Here is a 25084-nt window from a genome sequence, read left to right on the forward strand (position 1 = left end):
TTGTGTTTAGAGACAGGGTTTCTCTGTGTAACAGCCCTGGCTATCCTGAAACTCACTCTGTAGAACAGGTTGGCCTCACAGAAATTGACCTAGCTCTGCACTCGGACTAGAGGCATGCACTACCACCGCCTGGCTCACTTTTCATTTCTTTTTGAGACAGGATCTCACTGTAACCCTGGTTGGCCTGGGACTCAGTATGTAGATTCTGCTGGACTCAAACTCAAAAAGTTCTGACATTAAAGGTGTGTCCACTAAGCCCAGTTTTTTTTTAAATTTTTAATATATAAAGAATACAATATATTGTAATAAGTGAATAAAATTGAAAGGCTTTTAAGAAAGCTATTAATTTCCTTCAGATCTTCCACAGTTACTCTCCAGCTGTTGAGCATAGATGATGGGCATCTGTCAGTGTTTCTGGGTTCTTAGATACTATGCTGACATAAATGTGCATATGTTGGAATTGTTTTTACTAAAAAAAGATTGAACTATATTCCTCAATAAAAAAGCCTCTCATAACATGTTGGGAGGTCAGTAGATATATTTCCATCTTGATCTTTTAAACAGTTCCATTATGACTTATAGCACAGATAAACCCTAGTTTATTTGACTATTTTCCTATGGGCATCTAGGTCATTTCAAAAAAAGTTTATTTGCCAGCTGGTGGTGGTGCATGCCTTTAATCCCAGTACTTGGGAGGCAGAGGCAGGCAGATCTCTGTGAGTTTGAGGTCAGCCTGGTCTACAAAGCAAGTTCTAGGACAGCCAGGACTGTTATGCAGAGAAACCAACAAACAAAAAAACAGGAAAGATTTATTTATCTATTTTTGTGTGTTTATGTTTTGCCTGTATGCATATATGTGTACCAGCTACATGCCTGGTGCCTGGGAGGCTAGAGAGGGCATTGGATTCCCTGAACTGGAGTTAGTGCACAGTTAGTAAGTTGTCATGCATGTGCTGGAAACAAAATAGATCCTCTGCAAGAGCAGCAAGTGCCCTAACCATTGGACCATCTCTAGCTCTCATTTCCATATTTTTGTCACTACAGACTACAATAAATATACTTGTAGATGTGACCATATTTGCTGATTCTATGAATAGAATCTCTAACATGGGATATTAAGTTTAACAGAAGTATACTTTAAATTTTTTTATTATGTATAAGTGTGTAGTATTATACATGTGCCCATAGAGGCCATAAGAGAGTGTTGGATCCCCTGGAGTTGGAATTTTAGGTGGATAGATGTTACAATTGCTGAACCTAGGTGCTAGGAACTGAACTTGGGTCCCCTAGAAGAGCAGCAAGTGATTTTTAAGTGCTGAGCCATCTCTTCAGCCCTCCAAAGTGATTTAAAAAAAATACATACATACATACATACACACACACACACACATATATGTTTACATATATATTTCTATTCAGATTCTTATAAATAGGTTGCCATAATTTGTACCTGGTGAGGTAGCTCAATGGGGAAAGGCACTTGCTGTACAAGCTTGTGTTAGCAATGAGCTTTCTATATCGTCATACATGTTTCTAAACACAGTAGGTATGTAAAACATGACAAGTTGACATTAAAGTAATTGAGAAAAGAATGGTTTATTTAGTTCTAGAAATAACATGGAGTTAACATATAGTGTGAGATGGGGGGTTTGCTTTTGTCTGAGAGAAGGTCTCACTCTGTAGTCTAGGTTAGCCTGAAACCCAGTATGTAATTCTGCTGGCTTCCTACTTCTTCAGCCTCCAGTGTGTTGGGAATACAAAGTGTGAGCCACAGTGTGTCAGAATACAAAGTGTGAGCCACAGTGTGTCAGTATAAGTTCTTATGTGACATGTAGAGAGTCAGCTATGCCAGAACTAAAGGAATCATTCTTTCCTCAATTAATTTATGTCACTTGTTATGGTTTATGTTAACATTATGTTTTTTGTTTCTTCCCTTAGTATCTTTGCTTTGCTCCCCGATTTCTAATTAATTTTTTTGTGTGCGCGCACGTGTGTGTGTGTGTGTGTGTGTGTGTGTGTGTGTGTGTGTTGTAGATCGGAGGACAATTTGCAAGAGTCAATTCTCTCTTTTTACCACTTAGATCCCAGGGGATTGAACTCAGGTCATCATACTGGGCAGCAAGTGCCCCTACCTGAGCCATCTTGCTGATCCTATTTTGCTGTCCCAAAATTTAAAAGACGTAATAGCTTTATATAGAAAATTATCTTTGTTAAGAAAAGCTATGACTGTGCTTTTTTATCTTTGGCTACTCTTTTTTTGTGTGTGTTTTTTTGAGGCAGGGTTTCTCTGTGTAGCCCTGGCTACATTTTGAGTGCTGGGATTAAAGGTATGTGCAAACCATCCAGCATCTTTGGCTATTCTTTTTTAAAGATTTATTTATTATATATACAGTGTTCTATCTGTACATATCCCTGTAGGCCAGAAGAGGGCACCAGATCTCATTACATATGGTTGTGAGCCACCATGTGGTTGCTGGGAATTGAACTCAGGACCTTTGGAAGAGCAAGCAGTATAAGTGGTCCACCCAGATCCCAAATAGATACATACAAAGATGAATTCTTTCGTATAAATGCCTGGCCTTATCTTGGCTTGTTTCTTGCCAGCTTTAACTAACTTTAAGTTATCCCGTCTTCCTTTTGTCTCTGGGCTTTTACCTTTTCTTACTTCTGTTGTCTTACTTTCACTCTTACTCTGTGGCTGGTTGTGTAGCTGAGTGGCTGGCCCCTAATGTCTTCTTCCTTCTTTGGCGGCTCCTCCTCCTCCTCCTCCTCCTCCTCCTCCTCCTCCTCCAAGATTTCTCCTTCTATATACTTCTATATACTCTAGGGAGAGTATAATGGCCAGCCCCGCCTATCCTTTCTCCTGCCTACTATTGGCCGTCAGTTCTTTATTAGACCATCAGGTATGTTAGACAGGCACAGTAACACACCTTCACATAGTTAAACAAATGCAGCATAATTGTGCAAAAAGTAGCACACCTTAAAATAATATTCTACAACAGGGTTTCTCTGTGTAGCCATGGCTGTCCTCGAACTCACAGAGGACTCTCCTCCCCCTCCTCTGCCTCCTGAGTGCTGGGATTAAACACGTGCACCACCACTGCCCGGCTATTTTGACACTGTTGTCACTCTTTTCTGTCCATTTCTAATAAGTCACTAATCAGAAATGGGTTAAAAGAAACTTTCTGTTTCTTGAGTATCCAGATGTAACAGAGTTTGGATTCATGAAGAATATGCTAGGGAAAATTTACATTATTTATTTATTTTGGTTTTTGAGACAAGGTTTCTTGTGTAGCTCTGGCTTTCCTGAAGCTCACTCTGTAGACCAGGCTGGCCTTGAACTCAGAAGTTTGCCTGCCTCTACCTCCTGAGTGCTGGGATTAAAGGTGTGTGTGACCATGCCTGGGTTGAAAACTTATTATTAAATAACTTTAATATTTCTGCTTTCATCCTATGGGAAAATACCCTTCTGTGAGTCTTTTTTTTTTTTTTTTGGTTTTTCGAGACAGGGTTTCTCTGTGTAGCTTTGCGCCTTTCCTGGGACTCACTTGGTAGTCCAGGCTGGCCTCGAACTCACAGAGATCCACCTGGCTCTGCCTCCCGAGTGCTGGGATTAAAGGCGTGCGCCACCACCGCCCGGCCTTTTTTTTTTTGGTTTTTCAAGACAGGGTTTCTCTGCGTAGCTTTGCGCCTTTCCTGGAGCTCACTTGGTAGCCCAGGCTGGCCTCGAACTCACAGAGATCCACCTGGCTCTGCCTCCCGAGTGCTGGGATTAAAGGCGTGCGCCACCACCGCCCGGCCCTTCTGTGAGTCTTATGGTATGAATGACATCTTACTAAGGTTTAAAGTTTATGATTTTGCTTTCCTCATGGTTCCCTTTACTTGTTTCAATTAAAAAGCAAATTGTAGGCGTGGAGAGGTGTCTCATGTCTTTAATCCCAGCACTCTCGAGGTAGAGGCAGACAGATATCTGTGAGTTTACGTAGTGAGACTTTTTCTTAAAAAACAAAAAAAGAAAAAAGGAAAAAGGCACTTACATTCATACTAGGCACAGTTAAAGTTTTGCTTAGATAATTTGATGACACTTCTTGTTTATTTTGTTAATAACATTAGGGTGGGAAAGGTAAAAATTGCTTCTTAGCTTCGTATTATTTAGTGTAAAATTTGATATTTAACCGATTTACTTACTGCTGTTTATTTGACCTTTGTTGCTATTCATGCATCTTAAGCTGTTCAGTTGTGTGGTAGTATGCTTGCATTTATATGTCTGCTTTTTAAATTTTCAGCTTTGTCGAAGTTTGGTATGAATAGTTAAACATAAAAAAGGATTGCTGTGGCAGTTAAGGGAGAATTGAACTTAAGACCTCTTAGAGGGATGCCAGCTGGCTGCCCTGCACAGGGTGTGGTGGTATCTCTCTGTGGTTACATTTTAGCACATACTCCTTTGCTTTGAAGAGACAGAAACTCCATTTTAGTATTTTACTTAGGGATGATTCAGGCCAAACCGACCAAGTTGAGAGTTAGAATTATAGTATACTGTAATTCACAGGGTACTGTGTTCTTCATTTGAACTTCTCATATCTGTTTTTCTGAAGAACCTGAGACAGCGATTAATAATTAGGAAGTTGTATTTTGAACTGGAAACTACAGCATATAAAATTTAGTGTTGTTGCATTGAAATTGCGTGAAACCTGATAAAATAACTAACCCCGTGCCTCAAACATATTTAAGATCTTAGCAAAACAATAACCTTCTATTTATTTATTTTTATGTGTTTAGATGTTTTGCGTGCCTGTATGTATGTGTGCCATTTGTATGCCTGCAAGAAGAGGGAACCAGATCCCTTGGAACTGGAGTTACTCATGGTTGTGAACTGATATGTGGGCATTGGGAATCTTACCTGGGTCTTCAGGCCTGAATTTTTTTTTTCTTTTTTAAAGATGTAATTTTTATTTCTTTTTATGTGGATGAGTGTGTGTCTGTGTGAATGCATCCCGTGTGGGTACAGATTCTGAGGAGGTTGGAATCAGGTCCTTTTGAGCAAGTTAAGACAGTTGTGAGCCACCTAATGGGAGTGCTGGGAACTGAACTAGAATAGCAGCAAGTGCTCACTGAGCGATTCTCTAGCCCATGTCTTCTCATTATCACATCTAATTTATTTATTTACTTACTTACTTATTTATTTATTATTTATTTATTCTGTGTGTGTGTGTGTGTGTGTGTGTGTGTGTGTGTGTGTGTGTGTGTGTGTTGGGGAGGTGGTGCATGCCTGCCATGGTGCACATTGGAGGTCAGAGGACAACTTTGGGGAGTTGATTCTTTCTGTCTACATTTTGGGTTCCAGGAGTCAAACTCAGGTTTTAGGCTTGTCAGTAAGCACCTTTTATTTGCTGAACCATCTTGCTGACCCAGTAATGTTCTAATACTAACCTTCCTTAACTCTGTAGATCTTACTTTTGTAAACACATCACATATCTTCATATTGAGGAAATTATGCATTCTTTACATGTTCTTACCTCACTTCCTATTGCCTAAGAAAAGCACTAAGACACTGAACAATACTAGAAAATAAAATTCTGATTTTTTTTTAAACCAGTGGTTCATGTAGCCCAGGCTTGCTTTGCATTTTCTTTTAATTTTAATTTTATTCTATGTGTATGAGTATTTTTGCCTGCATGTATGTATGTTTGTGTACCATGTGTGTGCCTGGTGCCTGAGGAGGCCAAAAGAGGGCTACTGGACAGATTGGAGTGACAGGAGTGAGCTGCCATGTTGATGATATGACTTGAACCTGGGTCCTTTGCAAAGACATTCCATGCTCTTGTCCACTGAGCCATGTCTCCAGCACCTGACTTTGAATTTCTGAGCTTCTGGTTTTCCTGTGTCCACAACCTAAAAATTTGGGACCTGCTTGTGCCCTGTGCCTGGTTTGTATGGTGCTGGGGATTGAACTCAGGGCTTTGATCGTGCTAGGCAAGTGTTCTGTCAGCTGAGCTCAATCTCTTCTTTCTCTCTCTTTGGTTTTTTGAGACAGGGTTTCTCTGTGTAACAGCTCTGGCTGTCTTGGAACTTGCTCTGTAGACCAGGCTGGCCTCAAACTCACAAAGATCCATCTGCCTCTGCTTCCCTAGTGCTGGGATTAAAGGCTTGTGCCACCATACCCAGCTCAATCCCCATTCTTAGTTTAAGCTAGCTAGCTTGCTTGCTTCCCTTCTTTTTAACGTAATTACATTTGTTCTTGGCAGTTGCGCGCGCGCGCACGCACGCGCACACACACACACACACACACACACACACACACACACACACACAGCACATACAGAAGACCACTTTTGCCACCTCCCAGCCCCACTTCCTGTTTAACCCTTCTTAGTGTTCTGCTCCAGTCATAGTATTTTGCAATTTGTAAGTGCATTAATTTAGTTAGGCTTATGAAACAAAAATCTGAGCTGGGCAGTGGTGGCGCATGTCTTTAATCCCAGCACTTGGGAGGCAGAGGTAGGCAGATCTCTGAGTTTGAGGCCAGCCTGGTCTACATGGCAAGTTCCAAGACAGCCAGGACTACACAGAGAAACTCTGTCTCAAAAGACAAAACAAAACAACAAAATGTGACATGGGGGTTTTGTATAACAGGTAACGTGAAAGTATAGACCATATGGGCACCACAAGAGGGGATGATGAGGGTTTTGTCTAGTTAACCTAGTTTCTTAGTTCTCAGCCACACAATCCAGGACTAGGGTATTATGTCATAGTCAGTGGCAAAGGAACTGCGGTCCCATTCCTTTACTCAAGTCTTTTCTCAGTGTTTATCAAGGACGACCTATTTAAGTAAAGTCCTCATGTCAGATAGAAAAGGAGTGATTTTAATGTTGAAAAGTTGGCTTTTAATTTAGGATTTATTTTTTTCAAGACGTAGAGTTCAAATGTCTTTAGGTTGAGGGAACAAATGACCTTGTTACCATAGGAGCTTTTTAGTTTTGTGTTATTGACTTTTGGCTGTCCATTAGCTCAGAACTCTCAGCAAGTAGTGAGTTCTGATGTGGGAAGAAAGTTATCTGGGCCAGGAACTGGGCTGAGTCCTGGCTGCTTTTTTCTGAAGCTATACAGCAAGTACACCTTCACTTCATGTGCTTCGTTTGGAAGGACAGATACATATTCTTTAGATAAGACTATTTTCGTCTTTCAGATTCAATAAAAACATTATTTATTGTGTTCATACTTCAGAGGTGAGGGAGAGATAAGGGTGAACTTCCAAGGACACAGCCTTGGGGATCTTATCTTGGAGTGATGAAGTAAGCATTTCATGGGACAGAAAAATGGTGATCTTGGCTTGAAAATGGTGTTACTCCTTGTGGGGGCTCTTTATCCCAGATATAGTTCTATAGATTTTTGGAAATTGACTTTTCTCAATTTGGGTGATGAATTTTAGGAGAATCAATATGTTGGTAATTTTTTTGAGATGAGCTTGAGTCCTCTGGGAGAACATTTAGTACTGTTAAGTAACCACTGAACTCTCTCTTCGGGGGGGGGGGGGGCGCATTGGTAATTCTAATTACTCTTTGAACATATAAAATAACCTCATATATAGTTTAATCTCTGAAACCCAGTTTTACTTAGCTTTTTGAACAGAACTTTTTCTAAATGGCTGGGCATGGCTTTGTATATGTGCAATCCTAGCACATGGGCAGGAGGAATTTTAGTTCTAGGCTAATCTGGGTTGCAGAATAAGACCCTGTCTCAGAAAAATAAAAGCTTTCTAAAATGAATTTTACAGGCTGAGGGTGTAGTGCTTGCCTAGCATGCAGGGGGCTCTTAATTTTCCAACACTGAACAAACCAGGTGGTGTTGGACACAGGAGAATCAGGAGTTCAGTAAATTAAAGGTAGGCTAAGGACCTTAGAAAGTCATCGAATGCCTTTTGCTAGCATGGTAACTAGATAACCTCAATTCTCTCTCGCACTCTCCCTCCCTCCCCCGTCCTGGTGTCTGTGTATGATATTCAGATGTGTAGGCATGTCTTATTGTTCTTCCCCTTACTCCTTTAGGACATGGTCTCTCCTTGAACCTGGAGCTCAGTCACTATTTTTTTTACATAGACTGGTGGCCAGCAAACCCCAGATTTTCTTCTGTCTTTGCTGTCTACCCTTCCTAATGCTGTAACCCCAGTGTTGGGGTTACAGTCATGAGTGCTGTCTGGAGCTTTTGGGTGCTGAGATCTGAACTTTGGCCTTCATGCTTGCGAGTGCTCTCACCTGGTGTCTTAGTTAGGGTTTCTATCACCTTGAAGAACCACCTTGACCAGAAAGCAAGCTGGGGAGTAAAGGGTTTATTTGCTTCCATATTGCTGTTTATTCTCAAAGGAAGTCTGGACAGGAACTCAAACAGAGCTGGATCCTAGAGGCAGGAGCAGATTCAGAGGCCACAGAGGGGTGCTGCTTACTGGCTTGCTTCCTATGGTTTGCTTAGCCTGCTTTCTTATAGAACCCAGAACCATCGGCCCAGGGATGGAACCACCCATAATGGGTTGGGCCCTCCCCCTTCATCACTTAGTTAAGGAAATGCCCTTGTTGTTCTTTTGGTATTGGTGATTGAAACCAGGGTCTTGTGTATACTAGGCAAACGACTGTGTATCATCGAGTGCTGGAATTATGGGTATGTACTACCACACCGGGCTTTATTTTTCAAAGTACTAAAAGACCACAAAAGACAAGGGTTGTAGCTCCATGAAATATGGCATTTGTCTAGTGAACTAAAGTGTGTGTGTGTGTGTGTGTGTGTGTGTGTGTGTGTTGCACGAATCCTAAATGGTCTTATAATAAAAACCAGAGCCAGATATCAGGGTGAAAGCTGAAAGATCAGAGAAGCAGAGCAAGCCACAGCCACCACCTCTTACCTCACCAACTCCTCAGCCTGACAGCCTCTGCAAGAGAGTGAATGAATTTCTGTCTACTCCCACTTTATATTCCTTTCTCTGCCCAGCCATATCACTTCCTGTATCAACTTTCCCAGTGCTGGGAATAAAGGTGTGTGATCCCAAGTGCTGGAATTAAAGGTGTAAGCCACCACTGCCTGGCTGTTTCTCTTCTATACTGTATTGATTTCATGTAGCCCAGTGTGGCCTTGAGTTCACAGAAATCCAGATGGATCTCTGCCTCTTCCTCCCTGGATTAAAGGTGTGTGCCACCACTGCCTGACCTCTGTGGCTAACTCTGTCCTCTGATCTTCAGACAAGCATTATTTCTTAGATTACAAACATATTACCACATGTGTGTGTATAGAGAGGCAGGAGAACCATGAGTTCAAAGTTAGCAGCTCTATAGCTAGTTGGAGTCAGCTATGGTCATGTGAAATCCTGCCTTAAAAAAAAAAAGTAACAACAACAAAAACTCAACACTATAACCAGATAGTTTATATTGTCCAGATAACTAGTACCTGTTACATGGATTAGGTGTATTTGAATTGAGAATTTTTTATTTCAGGATTGGAGGTTAATCCTAGGGCCTTTCTCATGTCATGCAAGCGCTCTACCAACTGAGGCTCTCTCTCCCAGTCCTGAGTTTAGTTCTAAGTATAAAATATTTCAGACATAAAACATGGTGAGCAATAGTAAATATTAACTTACCCATCATCTAAGAAAGAAAATGTTACCAAAGACCCTGTATCTCATTCTGTCCCCTTCATTCTCCCTTCTCTCTCTCATAGATGGGCCAAGTGTTGGATTGATCTTTATCTTTTCCATGAACACAGTCAACTCCCTTCTACACTGTTCTGTCTTGAAAGAAAATGATTTAAACAAAACAAAACAAAACTGTTTCCCTAATAGAGCCCAGGCTGGATTGAAACTATTTATTGGCCCTTTGGTTTCAGACTCCTGAGTACTGGGATTACATTGAGAGCCATTGTGCTAGGCTAGAATATGTTCTTGAATGTGTTGACTTTATATGTGTTATATTGAATTCTTGCAATAACCCTTTGAGATAGGTACTTTCTCCACATTTTGCAGATGAGGAAACTGAAGATGTCAGAGTTTAAGTCATTTATTCAAGGACACACAGCTATTAAGTGGTGGAGCTAGGAATCAGCCCAGGTAATTGATCCCAAGGTTATCATTTATAACTCTCAGTCTGCAGTTCCTTGTCTCAAGCTTGAAATTAAAGTTAACAACAAAAAACCCCAAAGAACACAGAAAATGAGCAGTTTTTTTAATGATCCTTTCAATGTTAAAAAAAAACTGACCCAAGTAGAAATGAATTTGTTGGTTAACATTTCTTTCTTTTGATGTGACTGACTTTTTTTTTTTTTTTTTTTTTTTTGCTGCAAAAATACCACTGTAATTAAGGTGCTATGCCAGACAGACACAGTGGGCAAGTCAGCAGGCGTAGTCTATGTCCTCCATCATTTTTACCAAATTGGAGAAACTCTGAATTCAGTAAAAAGCCATTTTAGAAAAGAAAAACAGGCCCAAATATATTTGACTTATTTATATATAAAAATAATCTTCTTTTTACCAGTGATCTTTTTCTTTTTATTATGTGGCTGAACTTAAATACTGTTTTCCTCACTAGACTTTTGAGTTCTGTTTTTTGTTTTTGTTTTTGTTTTGTTTTGTGACAGAGTCTGATAGCCAATGCTGGTCTCAGTCCCCAATCCTCTAGCCTTCACCTCCTAAATGCTGGGATTACAGGTGTGTATCCAGCTTCACCTTTGAGTTCTTAAGAATATATTGGCATTCTGTACCCAAGTACCTATTGGAATATCTGCTATAAAAAAAAGAGTGAGCAAATATTTGTTGAGTGATTGGCACTGATTTTGGATTCTATGTTACTCCCCCCCCCCAGTACTTTGAACTGGATCTATTTTTTTGTTTTTTTTTTTTTCTTTTGTTTTTGTTTTTTGTTTGAGACAGGTTTCTTTGTGGAACAGTCCTCACTGTCCTGGAACTCACTATGTAGACTAGGCTGGCCTTGAACTCTCTGCCTTCCGATTGCTGGGATTAAAGAAAGGTGTGCACCACCACCACCACCACCACCACCACCACCACCACCACCACCACCACCACCACCACCACCACCACCATCACCACCATCATTCAGCCTGAACTGGATCTGCACAATGCTTGTATTAATGCTATTTCTTTTCTTTTTCTTCTTATTTATTTATTTATTTATTTATTTATTTATTTATTTATTTATTTATTTATTTATTTATTTTTCTATTATCAGCTTGATATAGTATAAATTCTTATCCTAATAGTGAAATGTTTCATTGAGGCTTGCCCAGTGATTGAGTAAAACCAAAACTTACTATAAGCCACAGTCATCCTAGGGTCCCCCTGCTATATAGCCTCCCTGGTTCTGTGGAATGCTATTTCTTGTATTTTCTGTTTTCTTGAACTACATGGAACTTTATAACATAGTTCCATGGGCACTAAACTGTTATTTTTAATTTCTTCATTAAGCACCTGACCCTGCAGCTTTCTGAATTTAAGATTCCCAGACTTAATCGAAGTTTAGAGTATTTTATTTTTTTCCTTTTATGGATCTAGTTGATGGTATTGATTAATGAAGAGAATTATATTTCACTCATAAAGAATGATACTTTTTTTTTTTGAGACAGGATATCCTAGTTAGGTTTTTATTGCTGTGAAGAGACACCATGACCACAACAACTCTTTTTTTTTTTTTTTTTTTTTTTTTTTTTTTTACTTTTTTTTTTTTTTTTTTTTTTTTTTTTTTTTTTGGTTTTTTGAGACAGGGTTTCTCTGTGTAGCTTTGCGCCTTTCCTGGAGCTCACTTGGTAGCCCAGGCTGGCCTCGAACTCACAGAGATCCGCCTGGCTCTGCCTCCCGAGTGCTGGGATTAAAGGCGTGCGCCACCACCGCCCGGCCACAACAACTCTTATAAAGGACAACATTTAATTGTGGTGGCAGCTTACAGTTTCAGAGGTTCAGTCCATTATCATCACGGTGGGGAGCATGATGGCATGCATGTAGGCATGGTGCTGGGGCTGGGAGTCCTTACATCTTCATAGGCAGGCAACAGGAAATTGAGTTACTGTTATATTGAGAGAAGCTTGAGCAAAAGAAACCTCAAAGCCCACCCCCACAATGACACACTTCCTCCAACAAGGTTACACCTCCGAATATTGCCACTCCCTTTGTGGGCCATTTTCTTTCAAACCACCACACAGGGTTTCTCTGTGTAACAGCTCTGGTTGTCTTGTAACTCACTTTGTAGACCAGGCTGGCCTGGAATCACAGAGATCCACTTACCTCTGCCTCCTGAGTGCTGGGATCAAAGGCGTGTGGCATCACCGCCTGGCAAGAATGATACTTTTAACATTAAATTTCAGATAGAATGGTATGTAAGATCTACATGGAATACTCTTACACGTTTTTAGAGACTATTCTATGTCCTTTTTTTTTTTTTAAGAAACATGTTTATTGGGGCTGAGGAAACACACACATGCAGCAGACACAAAGAGAATGATGTTCTGTAAAGCAGATGGAGCAGGAAAGCTGAAGATTCCAGTCGCTTCTCCAAGGCTCAGTTTTTTAAGACTGAAAAGTCTTCCTCCCCTAATTCAGGGTTGGTCAGTTTGGAGACAGATAGGATGGTTGATTGGCGCCCAGCTGTTAAGTTTGACAAGGCCTTGAACTTGTTGAGCCAGTCCATCAGCAGGCGGCCTGCTGATGGGAGACAGAAGCCTACAAGTCCTTCAGTTTGAAGCTGCCAGGCTTTGATCTCAAGTCAGGAGGGTGAGGAAGAAGCTGGCTATCTTGAAAATTCACCAACTTTATTACCTGCCCATGGTCCCTCGTATTCTTCCCCCTGCCCAGGAATCTGTTTAACCCCTGGTCGCTCATTAGGATTACGTATGTGTACTGTCATGTCTGGATTCCATTTTAAGGAATATTTACAGGTATGTCCTTATTTTTAAGTTAGTGGGAGCAGAGGCCTGTCATGTCCTTAGGCTTATGTCCTAGGTGGCTCGGCTGACAATGCTAATTAGAGTTTCTGTCTTATTATTTGGGTGGGAGAGTTTCAAGTCTGTTCTCTAATAGAGCAGCACGTTTCTGTTAGAGGCTCCGTGTCTGAGGAGTACTTATGATACTGAGAGTACACATTTCAAGGTTTAAGAACGTTATAGCTCCTCTATCTGAGGGAGATGTTACGATACTGAGAGTGTGCTTTAAGGGTTTGAGAACTTCGCTTTATCTTTCCCATTTCTACTTGTCATTCAAAATCTCTTTCACAGTCTAAGACCCTAAATCCAAGGCTTATTTATGCAAGACTAGGGAAGGCAGGTGAAGAAGTTGGCTGAATAGCTCCGTTTCTGTAGTTTCCCTTCTTTGTAATTTATTGTATGTTAGTTGCTGTTCCTTCCAGTGTTTTATTTCCATAGAATGCTTTACTCTTGAGCACTTCAGCCAAATAAAGGCACATTCCTTATTGCTTTCCTTTGTAGTATTGGACATGGCTAGGATTTTCAGAACAGGCTTTTTTTTTACATAAAGAGAAGTACCAACTGTTCATCTTTGCTCCTTCCCACATATTTAAAGCATTGTATCCCCTTTTTAATTTTATTTTACCTGTTTAGAAGTTTAAAAAGGGGGCTTAATTGGGCGGTGGTGGCGCATTCCTTTAATCCCAGCACTTGGGAGGCAGAGCCAGGAGGATCTTTGTGAGTTCGAGGCCAGCCTGGCCTACAGAGCAAGATCCAGGCAAGGTGCAAAGCTACACAGAGAAACCCTGTCTCGAAAAACCAAAAAAAGGCGGGGTGTGCTTAACTTACTAGGCAGCATTTTTTATTTGAATGTTTGGAGGGTACCATCTTTCTCCCCTACCCTTTCTTTTTCTTTTCTTTTTTTTCTACAGACAGGGTTTCTCTGTGTAGTCCTGGCTATCCTGGAACTCACTCTGTAGACCAGGCTGGCCTCAAACTCACAGAGATCGGCCTGGCTCTGCCTCCCGAGTGCTGGGATTAAAGGTGTCCACCACCACTTCCACTCAGCTGGGTACTGTCTTTCAGTCAGCCACTTAGAGACTTGTTTCTAGACAACTTGACAGCTCTGGTTCAGGTCAGTAGAGGCCTCACTAGTCTTCATCTCCAGTAGGTCTGGTCTAAGGGCAAAGTAATTGACTGTCCAGTGAGACCACATCAGCATCGTCTTTCATCTAAGAGCTTAGTGGGTTTAGATTAAAAATCTAGATTTATTTAATTTTATCCTTATGAGTGTTTTGCTTGCATATATGTGTGTTGTATGTATGTGTACCATGAACTGCCTGGTGCCCATGTGGGCTAGAAAAGGGCATCAAATTCCCTGGAACTGAGTTACAGACAGTTGTGTGCTGCCACCTGGATACTGGGACTCAAACTTGGGTCCCCTCCAAGAGTAATGTTTGCTCTTAACCATTGAGCCTTCTCTCCAGCTCCCTACTTATTTTTGATGGAGGTCTCCTTATGTTGTACAGAATAGTGATCCTTCTGTTTGAGCCAACCTAGTTGCTTAGAATATAGGTGCACACCACCATGCCTGGTTTTCACATTTATTATTTGTTATTTATTTTTATTGGCTGATTTTTTTTTTAAGACAGTATTGCTATGTAGCCCAGGCTGGCCTTGAACTCACCATCCTCCGCTTTATTTTCCTATGTATATCTGTTAGTTTTGTGTTGTGTGTTTTTGTTTGTTTGTTTGTTTTTTCGAGACAGGGTTTCTCTGTGTAGTTTTGGTGCCTGTCCTTTGTAGCCCAGGCTGGCCTCGAGCTCACAGAGCTCTGCCTGGCTCTGTCTCCCAAGTGCTCGGACTAAAGGCGTGCACCACCACCACCACCACCACCACCACCACCACCACCACCACCACCACCCGGCCTGGTGTATTTTTTAGGTGCATTGTTTAGGTGTATTTTACGTCTTTTAACATTAAGAGTTGTTTCGCTTTTTTTAAAAAAAATATGAATTTACTGTTTTATCATCCACTGGAGGAGAGAGAGAAGGGAAGAGAATGATTACAGTCTTGGTATCATGACCACTAGTCAGGGAAAAAAATTCCTTCCTCTCCCCCAGTGTTCCTGTATCTGCCTATGGCTGCTGTGCATCATGCCAGTTATCACCAGTACTGTGGTCGTGCTTAGGAGCTGGGGTGGAAGAACGAGGAAGGGACTAGAGCAGAAAGCCCAGAGGGATTTCCCCTTTTCACAGAGCTTCTCCTCTCTCCAGTGAGCACTTCTGCTTTGTTATGGTCAGTCCAGACTGGACAGAGCTGGAGGGAAAGTGAAAACCTGTCTATTAAGTTCCTGGAAACTTGAAGTCATGCATCTTCAGTCTGCTCTCTGTGACTACATATGAGAGTCCTTAGGACACTGTGTGATGGCTTTTGTTTAGTATCTGTAGGTGTGTTTAGAGCAGTGCTTCTCAAGCTTCCTAATGCTGGGACCCTTTAATCCAGTTCCTCATGCTGTGGTGAACCTCGACCATAAAGTTATTTCGTTGCTACCTCATAACTAATTTTGTTACTGTTTCGAATCATCATGTAAATATCTGATATGCAAGATATCCGATATGCCACCCCTGTGAAAGGGTCATTGGATGACCCCCAAAGGGGTCGCAACCCACAGGTTGAGAGCTGCTGGTTTAGAGGAACAGAGTAGCATGTGCTTATTCATCTTCCCTGGATCCAGAATGTGTTTAGTTTTGATTTTAAACTGCGTTTTTTAAAATTTTGACCAATTCTCTCTGTGTGTGTATGTGGCGGGGGAGGGGGGAGGAAGGGGGGCCGCAGTCAGGTGCAGGCATAGGTGTATCATGGTATGCAAGTGAAGCTGAGAGTCCATTCTCTGTGGTGGTATCGTGTTCCCCGAAATATTGTGCACCCTAATAAACTTATCTGGGGTCAGAGAATGGAACAGTCACTATATTAAACATAGAGCATAAGCAGTGGTAGTACACGCCTTTAATCCTAGCATTCCAGAGGCAGAAATCCCTCTGGATCTCTGTGAGTTCAAGGATACAGCCAAGCATGGTGACTCACGCCTTTAATCCCAGGGAGTGATGGCAGAAAGCAGAAAGATATATAAGGCGTGAAGACCAGAAACTAGAAGCTTTTGGCTGGTTAAACTTTTAGGCTTTTACCAGCACAGTTCAGCTGAGAGGCATCCAATCTGAGGAAACAGGATCAGCTGAGGAATTGGCAAGGTGAGGTGGCTGTGGCTTGTCCTGCTTCTCTGATCTTTCAGCGTTTGCCCCAATACCTGGCTTCAGGTTTGATTTAATTAATAAGACCATTTAAGATTCTTGCTACAATTCTCTTCTACAATATGGGTCCCAGGGGTTGAATTTAGGTTAGCAGGTGTGGGGCAAACAAGTGCTTTTGCCAGGTGAACCACTTCACTGGCCTTGGGCTCAATTTTTTGCCATCTGAGTTAAGTTTTGTTTTTAATCTGTTCCTGTTAAGATATTATTATATATAAAGATACCAATTAATGTAGTGAGTTGTAACAACTCAGGGAAAAATGCTTTTTTTTTTGTAAGCTTTAGACAGCTTAGTATTGGGCAAACTGCAGAATCACAGGTGAGTCAAACAGGTAACTAATTCGATGTTCTTGTACATGGTATATGTATCTGCTAGGACCCTAAATTTGCCCCATAAAAACCTATTAGCATTTAAAATTATATTTTGTTCTGGCTTCTTCTAGCTCTCTGTCTAGGTCTTAGTAATGCTAGTAACTCTTTCCTACTTCTCCCACATTTTTCTTTCCATGCACCAGCGGAGGACTTCTTTCTTCACTGACTTATTTGCAGTTTCCTAGATGGGGCCCCCGGAGGGGTACCACAACTGTTGTCTGAGACCTACCCCAGGAAGAAGCCAGGTTCAGTCATCACCTCAGTTCTCTAAATGGCAGTTAGGGTTACCTCTTCAGAGGAGCCAGTGATGGTAACAGGACATAGAGAATCCTCTTAAATCCTGCCTGGATGCTATCTGGGAGGGTAAGGACTAACTTTTTCCCTTCTGGTGAAAAGTGCTGGAATCAGATCCCTAGATTTTCATAGAAATGAGTTATAGCCCTCAATTTTAGCCCATTTCCTAAACGTTTTTTAGGGTTACTTCTTTAGAGGAGAGAATGTTACAGTCGAGAATGGACTGCCTCTAGGTGAAGACATGCCATTGTTTTGTCCCTTAACAGTTAACATACTGGGCAGGTCAGTCACCAAGCTCTTGGTAGGTTTGGCTGAGGATCTACCTTAAGCTATGCTTAAGAAGTAGTAGGAGAAACAAGTATTCTCACAATGATATAAAATGTGTTTCTTCCCAGAATTCGTGCCCTCTTGCAATCACACCAGAGCCACCATCAAGTTCTGTTGGAACTGCCCCCTTTTCTTTTGGTGGTAGCCTCAGCCTAAGTGTGCTTCTTTGGTACTTGAGGCCTTTTTATTCTTTCTCTAACGCTTCCTTCCTGGTTGTGTGGCTGCTTGTCACCATGTGGTTGATCTCCATGCTGGCCCAACTCAAACAGAATAATTTTCTCACTCCTCCCTCCCTCTCCTCTTCCCCTCCCTGCCTCCCCCTTCCTCTCTCCTCCAGGCTGCTGTCTTACAGTTTGCCCCCTTGGGGTTTCTTTCAAACTCTAATAATAAATTGTCTTGGAGCTTTCAAAAAAAAAAAAAAAATCACACTGGTGGCTTGGACTTTATTTCTGTGATTTTTGTGACTGGTTGCTTAGGCTTTATGCCAGATAACCTGTTTTTGTATCACGTAGCTTAAATTTTTTGTTCCACCTCCTCCCCCGAGTTAGAGTAAGTAAATGTTCTGGGACTAGATTTAAGCCTTTTCTAACAGTCTTTTTCTTTGTAGAATCATTTGGGTGTGTTTTTTTTTTTTTTTTTTTTTTTTCCGAGACAGGGTTTCTCTGTGTAGCTTTGCGCCTTTCCTGGAACTCACTTGGTAGCCCAGGCTGGCCTTGAACTCACAGAGATCCGCCTGGCTCTGCCTCCCGAGTGCTGGGATTAAAGGCGTGCGCCACCACCGCCCGGCCTCATTTGGGTATTTTTCTAGCCTTGTTTTCTAGCCGAGCTTCCCAGCTACTTTTGGTGGTGCTGGTGTGAACCAGGGCATTATGCATGCCAGGCAAGCTGTCTACCCCTCAGCTTCCAGTAGCATACCCCTGTTCCTTCCAGTAGCATTGGTTCCTGACCTTTGAGACTGTTTAGCTTTCAACCTGTAATGAACCTCCCACTTTAGCCTCCTGAGTGATGGGATTACAGGCTGAGCCACCATGCTTTGCCAGATAATATTTCTCTTCTCCATGAAGGAGTTAAGTCAAGTCTACTTTGGACAGTAGACTGGCTTCAGGAAGTTACAGCTCTTGGTCATTAGCAGCTGTGCTCTCTGGATGCTGTTTAGTACACATCCTGTTATCTACTACATATGCAGCACACCAGTTTGCTTACAGATGTTTTATTCTAAAGTATGTGGCATTTATAGTTTACAATAAAGAGATGGCCTTTAAGTAGATCCTTAACTATTAAGCAAGCATCTTATCAATGAGACATTTAAGTGTTTAAATGCCTTGTTTATTGAAATTTCACAATTTCTTTCCTTTTCTTCCCTTTCTCCCTTATCCTTTCCTACTTTGTTTCCTCTTTCCTCCCTTCTTTCTTCCAGTCTTTCTCCCAACCCTCTTTCTGTTCTTCTTTCCTTGATATGGTCTCAGGTATCCTAGGCTGGCTTTTAACTTCTGACTCTTCTTCCTTCACCTCCTGAGTGCTTAGATTACAGGTGTGTACTCCCATGCATGATTATGCGGTGCTGGGAATTGAACCCAGGCCTTCCTGCATGTCAGGCAAGCACTCTTGCCAATTCCACTATATCTTTACCTAGAAGCATTGTTATTTCTTAAGAGCTTTTGATTATGAAAATGTCATGTACATAAAACCAGAACACTGAACATTCATTTATTCAGCAATAATCACTTTTTGCCCGTCTTCTTAATTTTTTTCCCAGGTTTTTGTTGTTTGGTTGGTTGGCCTTTGTTGTTGTTTCTTTTTCTGGAATACTTTAAAACAATTCCTAGTTGTTGTGTCATTTCCTTGTAAGTGTAGTGTTCATTTTGAAGTGCTAAGAGAGCTCAAACACGAGATCTAAGACTGATTCAGGCCCTGCCTTTGGCGCCTGTTAACCTTTGTGATCTTAAGCAAATGGCAGAGTGTTTGAAAATAAGTTTCTTCATAGGCAAAACAGGGAGCATGATTTCTACTTTAGTTACAAAGTGCTCTAAGGAGGGCTGGGGATGTAGTTCACTTAGTAGAAGGCTTGCCTAGCATGCACAGACCTCTGGGCTTTTCTTCCCAGCACCATATAGACTAGGCATAGTGGCACATACCTTTAATCTGAGCATTTGGGAGGCAGAAATAGGAGTATCAGAGGTTTAGTAGCAATTTCAGGCCAACCTGAATGATAAAAAACTCTGTTTCAAAACCAAAGAAAGAACAGGACAAATGAGATAATGAGTATAAAAATAATTTTGTAAACTTCAAATGCTAGACCCCTGACTTTTCTCATAAAATGTAACAGTAATACACAGGCAGTGTGGGGGCTCTCTGGGACCACCGGGGCCAGCAGAGTGTCCATCTGAGTGAGACAAGAAGAAAATCTGATTCAGCACTACTCAGTAGCTAGTGTTGGTTTAAACTTCTATAGTCCGACACCAGGCAGCTTAGTTAAGCATATATGAGCACAGAACAATTTTGGAAGAAAGTTTCCTGGTGATAATTAACTCAATCTGCATGTACAACAAAGCTTAAGGCATGATTACATTGAAACTCTTTTCAAAGTACATATGACCTCTTCCATAAAGATGAGCTCTGTTGACTGAGAAACAGTGCATAAGCAAGGGTCTAGGGAGAATGTCTGAGATAAACGTAAGAGTCTGGGTGAGCCAGGTGTGGCCTGGCCCTACAGATAGCGGCAGAGGTCACCAGGCTATCCACATCCATTCCCAACCTTCTGGGCAGAAAACAGGTTATACATCTCTCCCTTTGAAGAGACAGCCCTGTGTCTTTAACATTCCTGGTTCCCCTAGTGCTTCTCTGTGAGCACAAGAACCTCTAGATATATGTAGCTTGAGTTACACAGGTTCTAGAGGGCCAATATGGCCCCTCTTCTAAGAGGATAACAGTACCTAGATAGCTTTTCCCCAAATTTCCAGTGTATTGTCCCCAACTTGAAGATTAATGCTACAGGGAATTGATGAGAGTGGGTTATCTACCTGGTGTTTTGGTTCAAACAACACTTGAAATCACTGATTTAAGAATTCAGCAGCTGGTAATAGTGTACTGAAGAAGATGGATATCTTCATCTGAAGATTACAGTAACGCCAGGCGGCGGCGCACGCCTTTAATCCCAGCACTTGGGAGGCAGAGGCAGGCGGATCTCTGTGAGTTGGAGGCCAGCCTGGGCTACCAAGTGAGCTCCAAGAAAGGCTTAAAGCTACACAGAGAAACCCTGTCTTGAGAAAAAAAAAAAAAAAAAAAAAAAGAAGAAGAAGAAGAAAAAAGAAATTTCGGGCTGGAGAGATGGCTCAGAGGTTAAGAGCACTGGCTGTTCTTCCAAAGGGCCTTAGTTCAATTTCCAGCAACCACATGGTGGCTCACAACCATCTGTAATGAGATCTGGTGCCCTCTTCTGGCCAGCAGGCATGCAGGCAGAACACTATAAATAAATAAACCTTTATGAAAAAAAATTTCATGTTATGTCAAAGCTATTAAACATTCATCTTTTTATAGACATTTGGGCTGTTTCTAATTTTTTTAAATTATAAATGAAGTGTTTATGAACATTTGTGCCCAAGTCTTAGTGAGGACTTAGATTTTTCATTTCTTGTGGGTAAATACCTGTCTTGGATAATGTTGAAAAGTTTTTTCAATTTTTTGGTTTGTTTTTTCAAGATAGGGTTTCTCTGTGTAGCTTTGGAGCCTGTCCTGGACACTGGAGACCAGGCTATCCTCAAACTCACAGAGATCTGCCTGCCTCTGCCTCCCGAGTGCTGGGATTAAAGGCGTCCACCACCACTGCCTGGCTGAATAGATTTTTTTTAATTCCCTCCCTCCCTCCCTCCCTCCCTCCTTCCCTCCCTCCCAACAAACTCATTGTGTAGCCAGTGATGATCTTGAACTGCTGATTTTGCCTCTACTTCCCAAATGCTGGAATTAAAGGAGTGAGCCACTGCTTCAGGCTGGATAGATTTTCTGAATGTTCTGGATATAGTTAGCTTTCTATGAAACTGTCAAATTGTTTTCCAAAGTAGTTGGACCACTTTTATTCCTGTGAGCAGTCTTTACCAGTTCAGTTATTTGGAACTTTAATCCTTGGTGTGTGATATACGTCTTTAATTTTAGCCATTCTATTGTTTGTAGTTTCTCACTGTGTTTTTTCTCTCATGTATTACATCCCGACTGCAGTTTTCCTTCTCTCCTCTCCTCCCACTCCAGCCCCCCTTACCCCCCAATCCACTTCTCCTACATTTCCCTTCAGAAAAGGGCAGGCCTGCCAGGGATATCAACCAGACATGGCATATGAGTTGCAATGGCAACTCTCCTCATATTAAAGCTGGATGAAGGGGCTGGAGAGAGATGGCTCACTGGTTAAGAGCACTGGCTGCTCATCCAGAGGATCTGAGATCAATTCCCAGTACCCACATGTTGGCTCACAGCCATCTATAACTGCCGTTCCAGGGGATCTGACAGCCATTCCTGGCCTCCAAGAGCACTGCATGAATGTGGTGCCCAGACACACATGCAGGCAAAACACCCTTCCATATAAAAATCAAAGATTAAAAAATATTAACAAAAAAAGCTGGATGAAGCTACCCAGTGAGGGGAAAGGGGTCCCAAAAGCAGGCAAAAGAGTCAGAGACAGCCCCTGCTCCCACTGTTAGGGATCTACAAAAAGACCAAGCCACAAAACTATAACATATATGTGGAGGGCCTAGGTCAGACCCATGTAGGCTACCTGACTGTTGGTTCAGTCTCTGTGGGCCCCTATGGGTCCAGGTTAGTTGATTATGTCTTACTATGATTTAAATAGCATTTTCTTTTAAGTATCTTTTCGTATGCTTACGGCCATTTGCATATTATATTATTTTATTTTGAGACAGGGTCTCATGTAGCTCAAACTAGCCTTGGATTTGTTATGTAGCTGATGATAACCTTGAATTTCTGATCCTTCTGCTTTTACTTCCCAAGTGCTGGGATTATAGGTATGCACCATTGTGCCTACATGGTGCTAGGTCTTTGTGTATATTGAGTAAGCACTCTTTATCAACTGAGCTATGTCTTTAGCCTCTGTGTGTCATTTTCTAGGGAAGTGTCCTTAGGAATCTTTTACCCATTTAAAAATAAACTTGTGCTGGGCAGTGGTGGCACACGTCTTTAATCCCAGCACTCAGAAGGCAGAGCCAGGTGGATCTCTGAGTTTGAGGCCAGTCTGATCTACAGAGCGAGATTCAGGGCAGGCACCAAAACTACACAGAGAAACCCTGTCTCAAAAAACCAATAAACAGACAAACAGACAGACGGATGGATGGATGGATGGATGGATGGATGGATGGATGGATGGATGGATGAATAAATAGGTAAAAAGTAAACTTGCTTTGTTATTGAATTATAAAATTTATATATTCTGAATAGACATCATTTATTAGAAATGTGTTGCCTTTCCCCCATGAAGTACCTTATTTTTGTTATATTTGTATTTGGGTATATGTGTATGCGTAGGTGTATGTAGGCTTATAGCATGGTGCTTGAGTGGAGGTCAGAGAACAACTTGTGGGAGTTGGCTGGCTCTTTCTACCATCTGTGGACATGGGGATTGAACACAGGTTGTCAGGCCTTTACCTACTGAGCTAGCTTATTGGCCCAACATTGATTTTCTCCCCAGATAGAAATCCCTGTGTACTGGCACTTTTTGCTAAAGAACTAGTCTTTCTCCTTTTGAATGGTTTTGCCATTTTATTGAAAACTAGTTGAGCATTTTGAACTTTACATTTTGCTCTGCCATTCTCTAAGTCTCCTTAAATTCAGTTCTACAGTATCTTACTTGTTATAACTTCGTAATAATCCTTAAAGTTAAATAGTACAGAATTTCCAACTTGATTATTTTATTTTCCCTTATGCTTGTTTTGGCTGTTACAGATTACTTATTTTTTAAAAATCTTTCTGACACTTAATAGAGCTACTTTTGGAGGTTAGCTTATTTTTGTCTTCATCTCACTTTTTTTTTGTTTTTTGTTTTTTTTTTCAAGACAGGGTTTCTCTATGTAATTTTGGTGCCTGTTCTGGATCTCACTCTGTAGACCAGGCTGGCCTCGAACTCACAGAGATCCACCTGCCTCTGCCTCCTGGGTGCTGGGATTAAAGGCGTGTGCCACCACCACCCGGCTCATCTCACTTTTTTAAAAATTAAAAAAAAATTTTTGAAACCAGGTTTTATGTAGTCAGGCTGACATCAAACTTGATGATTCTAAATTTCTGATCTTTGCATCTGCCTCTTCATGTGTTGGATTAGGACCACCCCCTTCACTACACACACACACACACACACACACACACACACACACACACACACACACACACACACACACAGCACAACCCCTTCCCGCACCAGATCTTATTGGTGCTGGGGATTTAAACTCAGGACTCCATGAATGATAGGCAAGTACTCTACCAAATGAGCTGCCTCTTTACTTCCTTTTCTGACTTCCTCAGAAGTGTATTTTCACAATATACCCAGTGTACCAAAATACTGTGTGGTGGACAGATGATTGCTGTTTAACCTGACAGTTGCTTCCTTCTAATTTCTCATTCTTTGCAGTGTTGAGCTGTCCCTCATTCGATACTTTATTGAGCTGTGTTGAATTTAGGAGCAGTTGAACAGAAAATGCCTGTCTTTCCTGAAGTCAGGCATAGATTTTTTCTAATTACCTTAATGATTAGCTAATATTTCAATTTTCTTGTGAGATATGTAGATATATTATCTCCTCTCCCCCTTTGAAACATTGGGTCTTGCTTTGTATCTCAGGCTAGCTTGGAACTCATTATGAACCCCAGGCTAGCCTTGAACTCATGGTAATTTTCTTACTTCTGCCTCTCGAATGCTGGCATTACAGGAAGGAGCCATCATATCTGGCAGACATTAATGTTTCTGTGTCTTGTTTTGTTAGCCCTTTGTAGTCTTTTTAGAAATTTACTAAGTTGCGGGATTTGCATGTAATATCTTTGAAGCTTATTATCAAACTTTATTGTATCTAAGCTGGATATAACAAGTCTTGCATTCTTAAAAACCAGCCAGTATTTTATATAGGAAGTTGTATGAATGGTTTTGGAAGCAAAAAAAATGAACATTTCTATTTTATGTCTTTCCATATCCAGAGGATGCCAGCCCCCATCAGATTGCGGGAGCTGATCCGGACCATCCGGACAGCCCGAACCCAAGCTGAGGAACGAGAAATGATCCAGAAAGAATGTGCTGCAATCCGGTCATCATTTAGAGAAGAAGACAATACATACCGGTGTCGGAATGTGGCAAAATTACTATATATGCACATGCTGGGCTACCCTGCTCACTTTGGACAGGTAGGCTGAGGGGAGACCACATCTAGCAAGGACACTTCTTTTTTGATGACAGTGACTTAGGGAACCAGTCAAACCTTTCCTGGCAGGGAGGTGCCTGTAGTTTACAGTCTGATCATTGTGGCACCAAGGGTAGGATCGAGAGAGCAATCGAGTACCTGGAAAGACACGGTATTCCCTCATTTGTCCTCCCTTGTAATTCTTTATGTGGATCAGAGGTTTTTTTTCTTTTCAATGGTGGCCCCTAGCTTAAATATTTACCAGACTAACCAGAGGACTAGTTGTTCTGCCAGAGGACCTGGGCTATAATGAATATTTAATTAGTGTTTGCTAATTAGTTACTTTGCTTGTGCATGATGTATGGGAACATTTCATGACAGGTGCTTTTAAGTTAAAGATACTGAGTGGACGCCAGGTACTTGCATTTTCTTTTGTCCTGATTTCCTCAAGTCTTAGTT

General features: G+C 41.4%; 1 protein-coding gene across 2 annotated transcripts in view; it reads left to right on the forward strand.

The window, feature by feature from the left end:
- Ap1g1 (adaptor related protein complex 1 subunit gamma 1) overlaps window positions 1–25084 on the forward strand; it is a 95586-nt gene that overhangs the window by 9529 nt on the left and 60973 nt on the right. The window contains exons 1-2 of one of the 2 annotated variants that reach the window (XM_076572158.1): window positions 10009–10087; window positions 24426–24629. In XM_076572158.1, the coding sequence (XP_076428273.1) occupies window positions 24429–24629 (201 nt within the window). In that variant the 5' untranslated portion in view covers window positions 10009–10087; window positions 24426–24428. Of the gene's footprint in view, window positions 1–10008; window positions 10088–24425; window positions 24630–25084 lie in introns of those variants that run through there. The other variant, XM_006974118.4, reaches the window with a different exon arrangement.

Source organism: Peromyscus maniculatus, chromosome 5, assembly GCF_049852395.1.
Source record: "Peromyscus maniculatus bairdii isolate BWxNUB_F1_BW_parent chromosome 5, HU_Pman_BW_mat_3.1, whole genome shotgun sequence".
Classification (NCBI taxonomy): Eukaryota; Metazoa; Chordata; class Mammalia; order Rodentia; family Cricetidae; genus Peromyscus; species Peromyscus maniculatus.